Here is a 17,803-nt window from a genome sequence, read left to right as displayed (position 1 = left end):
CGCCCCGCGGCCCTGTTGGGGGCGGGGGTCATCCCCCAGGCCCGGCCCCCACTTCCCGAGGGAGAGGGCGGTAACACCCCAGCGCCCCAGGAGGCTGCCCTCGTCTCCCCCGGCCCGCCTTTCCCGCGGAGACCTCGGAGGAGCGGCCCTAAAACTCAGGATTCCCTCGGCCCCTCCCCCGCCCTAAGCTCTTCTCTTTGAAATTTCAAAGAAAACCACTCCCTGGAGCCGGGGCCGGGGCGGGGGCCGGGGCCGGGGCCGGGGGCGCAGGCCTGGCGACTCCCGGGCCTCGGGAAGATGCGGGCAGGTTTACAAGCCGAGGGGCCACTTTATGGCCGGGGCTGTAAAACGCCGGCCCCACCTCTCTTCGAGAGCGCCCTCGCCCGGGGCCCACCGTCAAGGCGAAGGAGGACGCGTCTCGCCCCCCGCCGCGGACCACCCGCCCGCGCCCCCGGCCCGTCCCGGAGCTTCCGCGATGCGGGCCCTTGGGCGCCCGGGGCGGCGGGGCTTCCCGGGGCGGGGGCGGGGGCGGGCGCGGGGGCGGGCGCGGGGGCGCGGGGGGTCCGACCGGCGGGGGCGGGCGCCGGGCCGGCTTTCTCATGCAAAGCGGCGGCGGCGGCGGCGGCGGGGACGGGGGCGGGGGCGGGGGCGGGGGCGGGGGCGGGGGCGGGGCGCGCTCCCGGGGGCGGGGCCTGTCGCCGCCCGGCTGCGCTCCCCCCTCGCCTTTTGCGCGTCTTCTCCGCCCGGGACGCGCGGCGCCGAGCAGCTGCGGCCCGGCCCGGCGAGGCCGGCGCGGGAGGGAGGAGCGGCCGCCAGCCCGCTGGCCACGGTGCGCCCGCCCGCCCGCCCGCCCCCGGCCTCCCGGACGCGCCACCGGGGCGCTCGCGGAAGAGCCCAAAGTTTGCCGCGGCCGGGGAGTCGCCGCCCGCCGGGAGCCCCGGCCCCGCAGCGCTTCCCGGTATCGTTGGCCAACTTTGCTCACCCCCCGCCCGCGGCCCCCGCCTCGCGGAGGCCGGGGGCGCGGAGCGCAGCGCTCCGGCCGGCGGGGCGGGCATGGGCGGGGGCCGGAGCGGGGACGGGGAGCCGGGGCCCGTGGCCCGAGCGGGGCAGCGTCGGCGCTGAGCGGAGCGGACCTCCCCGCCGGGCACCTCCGACGCCAGCATGCCGCGCCCGGGCCCCCGCCTGTGGCTGGTCCTGCAGGTGATGGGTTCGTGCGCCGCCATCAGTTCCATGGACATGGAGCGTCCGGGCGACGGCAAGTGCCAGCCCATTGAGATCCCGATGTGCAAGGACATTGGCTACAACATGACCCGCATGCCCAACCTGATGGGCCACGAGAACCAGCGCGAGGCCGCCATCCAGCTGCACGAGTTCGCGCCGCTGGTGGAGTACGGCTGCCACGGCCACCTCCGCTTCTTCCTGTGCTCGCTGTACGCGCCCATGTGCACCGAGCAAGTCTCCACCCCCATCCCTGCCTGCCGGGTCATGTGCGAGCAGGCCCGGCTCAAGTGCTCCCCGATCATGGAGCAGTTCAACTTCAAGTGGCCCGACTCGCTGGACTGCAGCAAGCTCCCCAACAAGAACGACCCCAACTACCTGTGCATGGAGGCGCCCAACAATGGCTCGGACGAGCCCTCCCGGGGCTCAGGCCTGTTCCCGCCGCTCTTCCGGCCGCAGCGGCCGCACAGCGCGCAGGAGCACCCGCTCAGGGACGCGGGCCAGGGGCGCACCAGCTGCGACAACCCGGGCAAGTTCCACCACGTGGGGAAGAGCGCGGCGTGCGCGCCGCTCTGCACGCCCGGAGTGGACGTGTACTGGAGCGGCGGCGACAAGCGCTTCGCGGTGGTCTGGCTGGCCGTCTGGGCGGTGCTGTGCTTCTTCTCCAGCGCCTTCACCGTGCTCACCTTCCTCATCGACCCGGCCCGCTTCAGGTACCCGGAGCGCCCCATCATCTTCCTCTCCATGTGCTACTGCGTCTACTCCGTGGGCTACATCATCCGCCTCTTCGCTGGCGCCGAGAGCATCGCCTGCGACCGGGACAGCGGACAGCTCTATGTCATCCAGGAGGGGCTGGAGAGCACCGGCTGCACCCTTGTCTTCCTGGTCCTCTACTACTTCGGCATGGCCAGCTCGCTGTGGTGGGTGATTCTCACACTCACCTGGTTCCTGGCTGCGGGCAAGAAGTGGGGCCATGAGGCTATCGAGGCCAATAGCAGCTACTTCCACCTGGCAGCCTGGGCCATCCCGGCCGTGAAGACCATCCTGATCCTGGTGATGCGCCGGGTGGCTGGGGACGAACTCACCGGCGTGTGCTATGTGGGCAGCATGGACGTGAACGCCCTCACCGGCTTCGTGCTCATCCCACTGGCCTGCTACCTCATCATCGGCACTTCCTTCATCCTGTCCGGCTTCGTGGCACTCTTCCACATCCGGAGGGTGATGAAGACCGGTGGGGAGAACACGGACAAACTGGAGAAGCTCATGGTGAGAATCGGGGTCTTCTCGGTGCTTTACACCGTGCCGGCCACCTGTGTGATCGCCTGTTACTTTTACGAACGCCTCAACATGGAGTACTGGAAGATCCTAGCCACGCAGCACAAGTGCAAAATGAACAACCAGACCAAAAGTCTGGACTGTGTGATGGCTGCGTCCATCCCAGCGGTGGAGATCTTCATGGTGAAGATCTTCATGCTGCTGGTGGTGGGCATCACCAGCGGCATGTGGATCTGGACATCGAAGACCCTGCAGTCCTGGCAGAATGTTTGCAGCCGCAGGTTCAAGAGAAAGAGCAGGAGGAAACCTGCCAGCGTGATCACCAATAGTGGGATTTACAAAAAAGCCCAGCATCCCCCAAAAACCCACCTCGGAAAATATGAGATCCCTGCACAGCCTCCCACGTGTGTGTGAACTGGCTTCTGGGGGAGGCCGGCGTGGAAAACCTTCCCAGACAGGATACAATGGCAATCAGAGCCAAAACGTGGTGCTTTTCCTGGTTGGTTGTTTTTGTTTTGTTTTGTTTTGTTTTGTTTTGTTTTGTTTTGTTTTTTTAATAAAAGTAAAAGAAAAAAGTTTTTACTCTTAAATTCAGGATACTGTGGTACGCTCAAAGTAAAAATGTGCTTACAGGGTTTTTTGTTTTGTTTTGTTTTGTTTTCGGAAGGAGAGCTCCTCAATTAAGTAGCCTCTCGTGTAACTAATTTGTGGTAAAGTAGTTGGTTCAGCCCCCAGAAGAAAACTTTTGTTTAGAAGCTTCCATAAATACATAGCTGTGTGTTTGAGTTGGCTTTGCTACCCATTTACAAGTCAGAGGAGAGATGGCTTCTTTGTACATTGAAGAACTTTTGCTGGGAGCATTGGGGGGGTGGGGGGAGAAAGAGAGAGGCGAAGTGGGTCTCCGGCAGGAGCCATCCTAGGGACCCACCCCCAGGAAGGCTGTGTGTGGGACAGCAGCTTCTGTGCAGACAGGAAGAAAGGGGAACCCTGACAATTTAGCACACTCCAGTGGATTTGGAGTCACTTAAAATAGACTCCAGCCTCTAGCCTTCACAAATGGTCTTTCTCCAAGACAGAAACTTCCACCAAACCTAACATTTGCAAATGCAAACAATGTGCAATACATTTCTTCCCTCTTTCCGTTAAAATGAAAAGAGAAACAAGTATTTTGCTGTACATAAAGACAACAAAAGAAATCCCAACAAAAGCACGGAGAGGCCCAGCCCTCAGAAACCCTCTAGTGTTACATTTTGTGGCTTTTTAATGGAAACCAAGCCAATGTTATACACGTTTGGACTGATTTGTGGAAAGGAGGTGGGGGGGGGGAGGGAAGAAAGATCATTCAAAAGTATCCAAAGGGCTTATTGACTCTTTCTATTGTTAAACAAATGGTTTCCATGAATAGCTCAAGAAGCACTAGACAAGTCTACATTATTCTCCCCACCATCCCAGGGAAGAGTGGTCCTGCTTGTGTATATTTGTAATATATGATATTTTTCATGCTCCACTATTTTATTAAAAATAAAATATGTTCTTTAGTTTGCTGCTGGTGCCTTGTACATTGTGAGGTTTTCCTTCCCTGAGTGTGGAGAGAGCAGAGCAAACTTTATACCCCTGCTAGCTTTGCAAGCAAATCCTGAGTGTGCATCTCTATCTAGAGATTACTGGCTATCCATATGAAATGGCAGATGGGCGGATTCCAAAGTTTGCAGGATAATTTAGTTTCGAGTTTCTATGGAATGACATGCAGGAAACATGGAAACATGGAAAGCTGGACACTGTTTGCCGTGACTCTTGGTGGCTGGATGTGAGGGCCTGGCTGTAGACATACTTCATCAGGGAATGCCTGGGCTACTCAGTGTGGGTAAATCCTGGAGAACCTGGATCAGCTTTGGGTGAGATCTCCCGGGAATGGGGCCAGCAAAGTCAGAGAATTCAATCAGGGTAGCGTTCGGTGGGCCTGCTGGGATCAGATTGTACCTAGACAGGGTTCTGTGCATCCGCTCCAAGTGTGTTCTGCTCTGTGGCAAGTCGAGGACAGGTTTACAAAGCAGAATATAGACCTGGACAGGATAAAATATCTGCTAAGGATGGCGAGTCTGTGAACTTAGTTCATCTCCTGTTTTTACGTGGGGAGCCCTGGAGCTGTAGAGACCCAAATTGGGCCCCAGTTCAAGGTCAGAGGCTCAGCAAAATTCAGGTCCGGATACGAAGGATTGCAAGGCACAGTCCAGACCTACAGTCGTGGGAAATCAGCAGGATCAACCAGGCTGTCCGCAGGGTTGTGCTGTCAGGCTCGCAGCTGAATGAACAGCCCTTAAGAATTTTGAAAATGTACTAAGCACTTGATGGACAGAAGCCTGCGGTCAGGGCAGCCTCTTTCCTGACGAGGGTATTCAGGAGGTAAGCCTGGTGGTCTCACATGACACCAGAGCTGAGCAAAGGGATGGGCCGATCTGTGGGGACCACCTCAACTGGTCTGTGTATGGCTTTAGCCTGCCAGAGCAAAGTCCCTGGGTGGTTTGGGATCAAGGTCAAAAAACACCAGCTAAATAAGGCAAAGTAATTTAAGATAAAATCCAGAATAGCCTTCAGTGCACTAAAAAGGGGGGAAATGGTTTAAGAAATGCCCACAAATAAAAACCTATCTGTTGATTGTTCCCGCTTGGCCCCCCTAAGACCATCCGGGGATATTGATATATGGATGTAGGTATGCTTGTAATGCTCTCTTTGGGTGACTCAGGAAAAAGAAAACTTACATGCTTGGAGCAGAACTTTGAAAAATCTAGAAGGATAGCAGGACCTGCTGCTGTGTGGATGCATCAGAGCTGAATATGATGCCCCAAGCTCTCAATTGTGAGCTCACTGGACTAATCAGCCACCTAGCACGCACCCGTGTGCAGGCATGTGGGCTGCAGACCGCAGGATCCGGAAGACCTAAGTGGGACGGCACACAGAAGCACCTCTGCTGTTCCTTGTCTAGAATGTGTTTCCGTGTGGGACACACACACCCCCACCCCCAAAGCTACAGGGAGCCTGTTCACAAATGTCCAGGGATTTTACCATATGGTCGGGGCAGGTGCATGGGGCCTCGCCTCTGCCACTGATAATACCCGTAGCAGCAGAAGGGCGCTTTCTCTAGGAGCCACAACCTGACCCATGATTGCATACAGATGATTTGTGAATTTTAGGAGAAGTATCAAAGCTCGGATAAATCTGCAAACACCTCTGCTAACTCAGGACTTCCACAGGATTTATAGATTGCCTTTATAGGGAGATTTCTCAGCCTCAGCACCTTAGCTCCGGGGAAATGGAAACCCGCTTCAGGTGACAGATCCCGGAGGTGAGGTCATAGTTAGAAGCCCGGTTCAGAAGGTGACTGTCCAGAGTCACACTGCAGGCTGTCCCTGGGTATTTCTTCCTTTGGCACCCAGCCACTCACCACCTCCTCCATGCCAGGGCCCAGGAAACGGGGCAACTGCCCCTGGCTCTTGGCTTCAAGGTCACCACCACTGGTGCGGGAGACCCACACTGTGGTAAAGAGGCTTGTGGGCAGCACATCCTCCACACGCTTCTATTTTGAGTGGGGGAGGCTTCCCAAAGGTGGCTCAAAATGCACAGAAGGCAGAAGATCCCACACGAATAGTGTCGTGGCAAGGTGGTGTTGAGGGGACATGTTGATGGCTGGAGCAGAAGTTATGAACAGGGCATCGAAGCGTCCACGCATTCCTAGCCGGTGCCTGGAACCTATCCTAGGCCTCAGGGTGGCATTTATCACAATGAAATCGGTCCAGCAGACCCTTGGGAGCACTTCCTGCATGCTGATGGCTTTACAGGCTTGTCTCCTCTAATTATTGCTCAGGTGCTCTTATCAGCCCCACTTTACCCTGAGGCCCAGAGAGATTCAGTAAATTCCCAGGGTCACACAGCAAGTACACATTAGAGCCAGGACAGGAACCAGGGGTCTGGTCGTAGATCCTGGACCACTGACTAGATCAGTAATTGCTGGATGAGGAAGTGATAGTGGAGCACCGATGCTGGTTCCCAGGCTAAACAGTTTATGTATTTCTTTTTTTTTTTTTTAATTTTTTTCATTTATTTATGATAGTCACAGAGAGAGAGAGAGAGAGAGGCAGAGGGAGAAGCAGGCTCCATGCACCGGGAGCCCGATGTGGGATTCGATCCCGGGTCTCCAGGATCGCGCCCTGGGCCAAAGGCAGGCGCCAAACCGCTGCGCCACCCAGGGATCCCGGCTAAACAGTTTAATGTACTCATTCAATCTACTGACACACTCTGGCGGTACTATTCTCATCCCCATCTTACTGATGAGGACGATGGACCACAGAGAACTCAAGACACGAACACAAGGTCATGCAGGTAGTGAGCAGGGCCCAGAATGTGAGCCCGGCCATGTGGCTCCAAACCCACACTCCTGAATACTAGCTAGCCCCTCACCTCTCTGGATGGTTCTAAGGACTCTGTGTGTGGAGTACTTTGGACTTCACGGCGGCTGTGCCATCCCTGTGCTATGAGCAGGGGTCACAGGGCACACTGGCACAGAATACAGATGACCTTGCTGGCTTGGAGGACAGAGGGGAGGGGCTGTGGCAAACTGCCTTCTGCAGTAGTCAGAGAGTGAGCAGAAAAGTGGGTACTCAGAGCCAGGGCAGCAGGGCTAGGGTCAGGCCGAGACAGGCCAGGGGGATGCGCAGTCAGGGGTGGCCCCCATTCTGACCTAGGGGGTCAGGCAGCCTTCACCAAGACAGCAGGAAGGAAACAGAAAAGGGCCAGGTGCCCTGTGTTGCTGGAGAATGGAAGATGGACACAGGTTAGGCATGTTGTGTCCGAGGGGCCTCTGATCCCTCCTGGGGGAGGTCGGTGTGCAGGCCAGGAAGGAGGCTGGAGGCACAGGTGGATGTCTGGAAACAGTCAGATTGGAGGAGAGTGGGGAGGGTGGAGAGTGGAGGGGGCAGGAAGTAGGAAATGGTGGGGAGGAAGGCAGAGAGAGAATGGAAGAGGAGGAGGGCAGAGGGGGCAGGAAGGAGGAGGAAGGGGGAAGAGGAAGAGGGGAGGGGAGGAGGAAGGGAGAGGAGGTGAGGAAGAAGAGAGGGAGGGAGGAGGGAGAGGGGAAGAGGGAGAGGGAGGAGGGAGAGGGAGGAGGGATAAGGAGGGAAGGGAGGGAGGAAGAGGGGGAAGAGGGGAAAGAGGAAGAGAGGAGTGGGGAGGGGGGAGGAGGGAGGGCAGGGAAGGAAGAGGAGGCCTCAGCAGGAGCTTGAGGAGGAGCAGTCCCCTAACTGCTGGGGCTGGTTTCTCACTGTCACAGTAGAGGAGTGCAGGTTATGTGATGGTCTCATCTGCAGGCCAGTGGGAATAGTGAGGTAGAGGGAGGTAAGGGGTAAGGGGTGCTGGGGGGTGGACACTCCAGAATGGCTCCCCGCTCCCCTGCTGAGCCTGGAGCATTCACTCTGCTCTTTCCTTCAACCCTTGGGCCATCCAGGCAGCCTTGAAATCCAGTCCTCCACCCTCCACCAGCGCCTGTGGGGATGCCGCTTCAGAAGAAAACAGAAAATAAGCCAAGAAGTATTCTCGAAACTGTAGATATTATCCTATTTCCCATATTATTTCCCTAAAAGGAAGAGAGGAGGACATAAAGGAACAGAAGAAGGGGGCACCTACCCCTCACGGGGGTGAGGATATACTATAGTTTGGGGCTGAGTGCCGTCTCCCCCCTATCTTGCCCTGGTTTCCAGTGTGATTTGGCCCTTGGACCAGCCGCTGGGCTTTCCTGCCTCTGTGTCTCCCTCCATAAAATGGAGGTGCTGTTGGTGCCTCCCTCACTAGGCGCTCAGGGTCCTGAGTGATCAACTTTATCAGCCTGTGTTTGTACAACCGTCCAGAGACGGCATCCGCTCCCATGTGCACGGCACTCGCAAGACCAGGTAGGGCAAACACCACACGAATGCTGCTGGTATGATGCTCGCTGTCCCTCCCTCCCCCACAAAGTTAAACCCAGCATGCTAATGAGTAATGGTCTTTAAAAAGAAAGAGGCTTTTTTCTGTTTTTTGTTTTTGGGATTTTTCTTTTTTTAAGAGAAACACTTTCCCAAAGCTGTGTTCAGGTTACACAGAATACCCACTGATCTTTCAAGTTGAAAAGGCAGGCACAGTGTCTCTGTGGTGGTGGAGAATATGCTCTGTCTTCCTCTTTGAACACAATAACATCACACTCACTTCGCAGGGAATCAGACCTCATGAGCGGACACCTCTGTACGCAAATACGCGGAGATGGCTATAATGTGCCGATGGAGGAAACGCGGCCAGACTTCAGGGAAACTCGCTGAACACGCTCCGGCAACATAGTGTGGAGTGTTTTTTAATGTTTTATTAAGAGTGTGAAGGCCAAACCAGAGGGAGGAGGGAAGGAGGCGTTTGAAATCCGTACAGATTAAGTTTCCACTGCTGGGGTGAGCCTTCGTAATTGGGGACTCAAACAGTCCCGCCCCTGGGAAGGTGATGCTCCCAGACCCCACACAATATCCACAGCCGAGGCAGACTTCTCCAAAGTCCCAGAGTTTCGCTTTGTTATTAGAAGACTTTTTTTTTTTTTTTTTTCAGGGCGGAGGGTGGATACCAAGCTCGCATCCAGAGGGCTTCAGGTTAAATACCCCCTTCCATTGCACACGAAGGGACTGCTGCCATCGGTGCCTTCAAGGAGCACTGTGATGATGGATGAGATGCACTCAGGTGCTCTCTGACGACTGGTGGTCTCTCCCAACAGATGTCCTCAAAGGGAGCACTTTATGGCGTGTGGGAGAATATTTGCACTAAAAAAGAGAGAGAGAGAGAAAAAAGAAAAAAGAGAGAAACAGAAACAAACCCACTTAAAAACCCATCCTAACAATGTTTCAGTATTTTAGGCAGAACTACAAAGTTATCAACCCTGACAGATGATCAATCAGCTCCTGCTTTGAAAGGTGGGTGCCGGTGATTATGAGGCGCAGGTGCCGACTTTGATCAGAAGAGACAAGCACTGGGGCTGCTGCCGGTTCTCCTCCCCTGCTCACCCCCAGGGCAGAGCAGCACCTGTTTACCTCCCAGGCCCGCCCTCTCATAAAACACTTGGATTTTGCTGGCTTTGAGCAAGATTTTTCATTTGCAAATGGCTTTTCTTCCTACCGCTCATCTGGAGCAATATTACCAACCTTGTGTCAATATCAGCTAGGTGTCCTTGGATTTCAGGCCATAGCAGAAGGCTTAAATTCAGAAAAAGTTCAGGCCAGCTGAAACGTGCTGTTTTTTGTGCCTTTTTTTCCTTCTTAAAGGGACTTTGTTAAGTATTGGGAAAATAAATGCCATTCTGCTCTTCCATGCATGGCAGAGCACACAGAGGACATGAGAGATTTACAAAAAAAATTGTGATTCTGATTTGCCTTAAGGATGACACAGGTCTCACAACAAGAATGAAAGGGAAAAGTCCATTATAAAGCGTACCATGCTCTGAGGGGTGTCATGATTGTAGCCATTTTTTCAATTAATAAAGCCCAACACTGCAGCAATGTTCAGAGGATTGAATCACATCTCTAGGGTAATAGAGGGCATTAGGGAGAAAAACATAAGAGAGGAAGGGGCATCAAACAAAATTGGAAGTGTATTTTAATTTCCAGCCCACCTCTGCCTTCTAAAGGTTTTATTCTTGTCAGTTAGGTGATCCCACTGGGTTAGGAGTGTGTGTATCACTCAGTCTAGTCAGTGAGGTGGGATAGAAGAATGGGTGTGTATATGTGGAAGTCAGGAAAGGTTCTAAGAAAGATTTTTGCTTCATGATGAAAAGACGGATGATGAGGAAGCCTGTGCTTTTCCTGCATGTAAGTAGTCAGTGAAAGTTGTACGTGGAGCTATTGCAGCCATTTTGTAACCATGAGGCAATAAACTCAATATTCAAGTCAGCACTCTGAGCATGGCAGGTGCAAAACAAGGAAGATCCAACTTCGTGATGACTTCATTAAGCTCCTACACCTCTGTTTCTTATTACTTGAGGTAATTAACTGCCTGTATTCTCTGAGAGTCTGCAATTTGGTTGTCCTAAGACTGGTAGGAAAATATGTTTGAGATGGTCAACTAGTCCAGGGCTTCTGAAATCTTAATGTGCATACAAATAACCTGGGGCTCTTGAGAAAACATAGTTCCTGATTCAGTGGGTCTGGGTGGGACCCAAAAGTCTATGTTTTTAATAAGCTCATAGGTGGTGCTAGTGATGCTGGTTTTCCTGACCTAGTTTGAGTGGCAACCCATCACTATCTGAAGTTTAAAGTTCCTGCTCATTATTCCTGGCCATAATTATATGCACTTCTCTTGGGCACCACCACTTTTGTGTCCTATCTTGGATTATCTTGGGTAATAGTTTTTAAAAATGTCTTATGTTAAGTTAAAATCTGCTTCCTTATGACTATTTCCTTTTAGCTCTACTTCCGTCATATGGTCTACTTTACTTCATTTAATTCATTTTCCACTTGAAAACCTCTGTATTTTTAAAGTTGAGTATCATGTGCTCCCTGAGTGTCTTTTGATTCTTAAAATTGCTGCCCAAACCACTTGGTTTCACCTTACTGACTGTCCTCAGAGTATGCTTACCTTGGTCTAAAGTCTTATCCAGGAAGGATACATACAAGTGGCTACAACTCTCCTGGAACTGTCTAACAAGGACACAATACAGTGGAACATCTACAGCAAACATTACACATAATAATGGGACACAAGAGGCACTTTTATGAAAGTCAGAATAGAACAAGGCTCTCTACTATTACCCAACATTACCTCAGACATAGGCAACCATGCAGTAGGCTAGAGGAAGAGAGAGAAGGTAAGACCATTGGAAACTGCCATTATTTGCAGATTATGTGATTAAAAAGATAATTGGCTTAAAATAGAATTCATGAGAATTAAATAGGATTGATAAGGAGACTAAGAGAAAACATATCTGTAGAACCAGCAGCTTCCTTATAAACCAGTTGAAAATATAAAGGAAGTAAAGACTGCTTTGTAGAACCCACAAAAGCCTAAGTAACTATCAAGAAACAAGATGTGCAAGCCCTTTTGAAGAAAATGCCGCTGTTTCTGATGAGCATATATAATTGGCTCAAATATTTACAGAATTATGTACCTGGTTAATATATCTGTTATCTCCAAATTAATTCCTAAATATAATGCAATTCCTATGTAAATATAGGTATTTTTTTGGACTCTCCAAAATGATGTTAACCCATCAAATTGAGGCAAATACCCAAGGAAGGGAAAAAACTGAAACCATTGTAAGAAGGAGCATAATTCTATCATTAGTCGATGCCCTTTAAAACTGTAGTAACAAAAACAGTATGGGAAAACAGCATGAAAATCTGCAAATTGATGGAACAAAACATAAGGTCCAGAAAGAGTCCTAAACACATTTGGCACTTTATTTCAAACAAATAAGAAAAAATGGCTGATTCAATCAATAGTGTTGAGGCTTGTTTCAGATTTGGGGACATTTTTATCAAATCTCTACCTCACACTTTTTATTAAAATCCTTTGGGACTGTTAAAAAATTAAAAGTAAAAATAATACTACCATCAGGGAGAAAAGGTTATCTAAAATTTTCATTCCACGGAAAGGAAATGCTGGTGAATCCTGGACACCACGTACCAGGAAAGAGTCTTCTTAGCATGACACAAAGCCAAAACCAATTTAAAAAAATCATAATTTGACTACATCAAAATTTGAAATTATATATGACAAAAAATTAATAAAAAATCTCCATAAACAAAATAAAAAACAGAAACTATATTTTTCTGCAAAGGTATATAAATAGGCAATTCAGATGAGAAGAAATACAAATCATCTATAAACCTGAAGAAAGAGTTAAACTCACTAGTGGTAATCAAAATATGTGAAAGAAACACTATTTTTGCCTAAGAGATTGGCCCTTTCCTTCTATGGCTGATAATAGCTAGATTTGGCTTGGGTGTAGAGAAATGGGCTCCTCGTGTCACATTGGTGAGACCATAAAGTAGATTGCCGTCACTAGAGCAAATAAATGTGTATCCAACACCTTTTTAAAAATATAGGGGCAGCCCTGGTGGCTCAGGGGTTTAGTGCCCCCTTCGGCCCAGGGTGTGATCCTGAAGACCCAGGATAGAGTCCCACATCGGCTCCCTGCATGGAGCCTGCTTCTCCCTCTGCCTGTGTCTCTGCCTTTCTCTCTCTGTGTCTCTCATGAGTAAATAAATAAAATCTTTAATATATATAATATATATTGTTATATAAAATATTAATATATAATATAATAAAAATCTTTAATATATATATATTATATACATATATAATATATATATCCAGTAATTCTGGCCAGTAATTCTATATAAAGCCAGTAATTCTATTTGCATTAAATGTATTGAAAATCGAGGACAACCTAGGTATACACCAGCAGGCTGACTGTTCAATTCAACTGTGACAAATCCTTAGACTATCATGTAGTCATTGGAGTAATTATGTAGAAACATGTTATTAACATGGGCGAATGGCCAACGGTATTACTAAGAAAGCGGCCATCAGCCAGGGTGGACCAGTACAGCCCTCTGGCTGTTTATAATTAGCATGTATTCTGATTGGTCTGTACCTATGCCACATCAGTTGTTAGACATTTTGGATATTAATCTGCTGTTAACTGAACAAGGCAGGTTATATAATATATTCTGTGTCACACCATTTAATTTTTTGTAAAATGTATGTGCATACCAAGGAAGACATAAAACGTTTAGAGTAGTTATCTATGCAGGATATATAGATAATCTTTATCTTCTCCTTTATACTTTTTCAATTTCAGTTGTTGGTGCTAAATATGTATTAGGTAGATAGATAGATAGATAGATAGATAGATAGATAGATAGATAATAGAATGATAGACAAAAGATGGATGAGTGGATGGATAGATGGATAGAAGGTTGGATGGATGAGTGGATGGATGGATGAATGAATAGATAGATGGAACTGTGGATGGATGGATGAATGGATGGATGGATAGACGGATGGATGAGTGGGTGGGTAGATGGATTGATAGATCAATGAATGGATGATGTAAGGGCAGATGAATAGATAGATGAATGGACAGTCAGAAGGGTGGATGGATGGGTGGGTGGGTGGATGGATGGATAGATGGAAGGTGGACAGATGCATGGATGGATGGGTGGATGGATGCATGGATAGGATGGGTGAGAGAGTTTGCAAAGCTAATGAAAACAATAGGATGATTGCCTACTTCTTTGTAGACCAGAGGCTGCAAATCCAAATGCCTTAGGGACTCAGAAAACAAGGAGTAAAGCAGTTAGTACGAGAAAATCAACAAGGAGTAGTTATAGGGTCTATAAGATCTGCATGTCCTGTCTGAAAGAGTATGTATAGCTAAGTTCCAAACAATTGCTGTATTGCAGACTTGGGAGCTTGGTGTTAACAGAAATTCTGATTTTTCAAGCTAAACCGAAAATCTTGATTTTTTTAAGGGGGGGGCAGGATGGTCAAATCTCCTGCTTTTAAATGTGGACAATGAATCAGAATTTGTAAAAAAAAAAAAAAAAAAAAAAAAACCTGTGCATGACAAATGAACCATGTCTGCTGGCCTCCCTCATGCACCTGCTGTTCTACCCTCTAAACTCTAGTTCATGTAAGTGAGAACTACACCAGCTTTCCAATGTGCACCTGGTATGGATGATGTGACTTGGGCTCTCTCTGCTGCCTTCCACAAGTATGAACCATCTCAACTTCCCCACCTCATCCTGCTTCCGTAAGAGTGCATGTCCCTCTACCCAAATACAAGGGTCATGTCTACCCTGTTACACTTCCTTCACCAACCTCACCGTCACCCCTTTGGTTCCTATTTGGCTCCTTCCTCTTGAATGTGCCTAGTTCCGAGCTCTTTCTGATGCTTATTTCTGTTTTTCAACACATGGTGTTCTTTTCAAGTCTCCATCATCCAAAAGTTCACAAGTGTTTTTTCGGGGCCTTCCAGCTTCACAAAGTCACATGTCCTCTCATTGTGGAGGGTGAGTGGGTTTTCCAATTCCTCAAGTCTGCTGTTTGGAAACAGTCAGGTAATGGCTGACCAGCGGCAGGTGGTTCTTCACAAGCCAGACTTTATTCCCAGCTTGGGGTTCTGACAGCCCTGGGGGTGACTTCGGTGGCAGCAGCCCTGGAAGATTTCCTGCAGCAGCATATCCTCAGTGCTGACATTCTCCGGGGGAAAGATGCAGAAGCGTGAGAATGGGCCTGGGAGCATCCTTCCCAGCTCTGTGTGCAGTTGGCAGCTTTAACTCAGCGCAAGCAGGAGCGTTTACACCACAGAAATTGGCGTATGCCAGCAGTGGGGGCTGTGGGTCCCTTAGGGGAGCTGCCGGCTAAGCTTCTCCAGCTCGACCCCTGACCCATCTGTGTCTTTATTCTCAGATGGAAACCCAGGCAGCATGTTCTTAAATATATGTGAACAGAAGTGTGTGTTTTTCTCATGCCTCCTTTCCTTTTTTTTATCTTTTTTTAATAATAAATTTATTTTTTATTGGTGTTCAATTTGCCAACATACAGAATAACCCCCAGGGCTCATCCTGTCAAGTGCCCCCCTCAGTGCCCGTCACCCACTCACCCCCACCCCCCGCCCTCCTCCCCTTCTACCACCCCTAGTTCGTTTCCCAGAGTTAGCAGTCTTTACGTTCTGTCTCCCTTTCTGATATTTCCCACACATTTCTTCTCCCTTCCCTTATATTCCCTTTCACTATTATTTATATTCCCCAAATGAATGAGAACATATAATGTTTGTCCTTCTCCGACTGACTTACTTCACTCAGCATAATACCCTCCAGTTCCATCCACGTTGAAGCAAATGGTGGGTATTTGTCCTTTTTAATGTCATGCCTCCTTTCCTAACTACTTTAGAAAGTACTCAGATCCTCATAGTTGCATGATGTATGTCTTATTCTTGAAGTTACTACAACAAAAGACAGAAATCGCGATGACTTCTCACTAAGAGAACACGTCACTGGGGCATTTGTTTCCCAAGTGGGTGCTGGCTGCCCCACTCCCAGGATCCTTTGCCCCTTTTATTCTTTTTGGGGGTCCGTGTGGTTGGGGGGAAGATAGCCCCACTCTGGTGGTCTCCACCGCCTAGCTCCATCCAGCTTCCCATGGAGGTGGGCACGGGCCAGCTCACAGAGTGTCTCTGTTCCCCCGGTGGGCACAGGCCATCATTCACGGGGGACAGGGGGCAGGTAGCATGGCTACACCAGGCCTGAAGGTGTCACCACCTTTTTTTGCTGGATTTAGGGCCTCTGTCCTGAAGACAGGGCCAACACTCGTAGGGGAAGGTATTTCAGAGGATCTGAACCGAAGCTATGCTCACATCATGAACCTCCGAGGCAATCTGTGCCCCAATGAGATCTATCTTGAGCTTTTGGCTCAGAAATTACTCTCTAGACAGTAAGGTAGGGGTTTCTCCTACCTGCCACCGACTGATGAGGAGCCCCAAACAGCACAAACGCAGCTCGTGGCTTCCGGAGGAGAGCCAAAGGAGGTAAGTGGGTTCGTCGGGGGTTCTGCTCATTTGCCACTCTGTAGCACGCACCTCAAAACATATATTCTCATGAACAGAAATCTCACAGAGGAAGACATACACATGGCCAACAAGCACATGAGAAAATGCTCCGCATCACTTGCCATCAGGGAAATACAAATCAAAACCACAATTAGATCCCACCTCACACCAGGGAGAATGGGGAAAATTAACAAGACAGGAAACAACAAATATTGGAGAGGATGTGGAGAAAGGGGAGCCCTCTTACACTGTTGGTGGGAATGTGAACTGGTGCAGCCACTCTGGAAAACTGTGTGGAGGTTCCTCAAAGGGTTAAAAAGAGAACTGCCCTATGACCCAGCAATTGCTCTGCTGGGGATTTACCCCAAAGATACAGATGCAATGAAATGCCGGGACACCTGCACCCCGATGTTTCTAGCAGCAATGTCCACAATAGCCACACTGTGGAAGGAGCCTCGGTGTCCATCGAAAGATGAATGGATAGAGAAGCTGTGGCCTATGTATACAATGGAATATTCCTCAGCCATTAGAAATGACAAATACCCACCATTTGCTTCAATGTGGATGGAACTGGAGGGTATGATGCTGAGTGAAGTAAGTCAATCGGAGAAGGACAAACATTATATGGTCTCATTCATTTGGGGAGTATAAAAAATAGTGAAAGGGAATAAAGGGGAAAGGAGAAAAAATAAGTGGGAAATATCAGAAAGGGAGACAGAACATGAGAGACTCCTAACTCTGCGAAACGAACTAGGTGTGGTGGAAGGGGAGGAGGGCGGGGGGTGGGGGTGACTGGGTGGGGGGCACTGAGGGGGGCACTTGATGGGATGAGCCCTGGGTGTCATTCTATATGTTGGCAAATTGAACACCAATAAAAATAAATTTATAATAAGAAAAAAAAACATATATTCTCAGTAATGCTTCAGCTTTGCTCATGATCTGGTGAGCCAGGATTCTGGAAGGCCTCTGATCACCTTGATGGTGGCTGGGGTTGGGGATCTCTTGCCACCCTTACTTCCCTGGCATATTGGACCCCTCGGTACCTCTCTGCCAGATGGTGTCCCAGGCTCTGGGGCCTCCTTGCAGGACGCCAGCTTCAGCATCAGGTTCCACAGATGACGGCAGCCTCCGCTCAGGGCCAGGTCCTCGGAGACCCAGTGCTGCTTCCCCCAGAGCCTGTCTGATGGGAGTCTTGGAGCCCACCTGGATTCAAGGAGTGAAACCCTCACCTATGGCTGTCTTTCTCGCCCAGGAGACAGGGTGCTCAGAGCTCACCCTGAGCGCGGAAGAAACAGCCTCCCTCCACCTCCCGCCGTGTATTCCCATCTTATGGGGTGTTTTTCATCATAACTTGCAAACAAAATGGCTTTAGGTGGCATCATTTCTACTTGTGAGAATCCTATTGTCCCTGTCTTTGGTGGCACTGTGACTTTTAACTGAGGATGTCAGCCCCAGAAGAGGCTGCACTGTGGGGCGATTTTGTCCAATGTGCTGACAGCCTTGGAGCCACCGGGGGACTCCAGGTCTGGTCTGCAGGCCGACGAGGGACACGTTTTGTGGGCCGAGTCTGCTTACTTCTGGAAAAACCCAACTTCCTGTTTCTAAGGGGGAACAGGTTTAAAAGGCCTCATAAAAAAGTGCTCAAAGCCCCTTGACATCAAATGGTTCTTACAGGGCAGCATCTGATGAGTTAAGTGTAAA

The 17,803-nt window shown here is 49.9% G+C and overlaps 1 protein-coding gene across 1 annotated transcript; it reads left to right on the top strand.

Annotated features, from left to right (window-relative positions):
* The first annotated feature begins 855 nt into the window (after nucleotides 1-855).
* Nucleotides 856-3,034, top strand: FZD10 (frizzled class receptor 10). Its single transcript, XM_072802136.1, has one exon. It carries the CDS (start codon nucleotides 1,162-1,164, stop codon nucleotides 2,905-2,907), a length of 1,746 nt encoding a protein of 581 aa, XP_072658237.1. The 5' UTR covers nucleotides 856-1,161; the 3' UTR covers nucleotides 2,908-3,034.
* The last annotated feature ends 14,769 nt before the right edge of the window (nucleotides 3,035-17,803 follow it).

The sequence above is a fragment of the Canis lupus genome, chromosome 27, assembly GCF_048164855.1.
Source record: "Canis lupus baileyi chromosome 27, mCanLup2.hap1, whole genome shotgun sequence".
NCBI lineage: Eukaryota > Metazoa > Chordata > Mammalia > Carnivora > Canidae > Canis > Canis lupus.
The sequence above is the reverse complement of the archived record's forward strand: the minus strand, read 5'-3'. Positions and strand labels throughout refer to the sequence as shown.

Excerpts from the sequence above, each read along its gene's own strand:
- FZD10 (XM_072802136.1), top strand. The coding sequence starts at position 1,162 with ATGCCGCGCCCGGGCCCCCGCCTGTGGCTGGTCCTGCAGGTGATGGGT.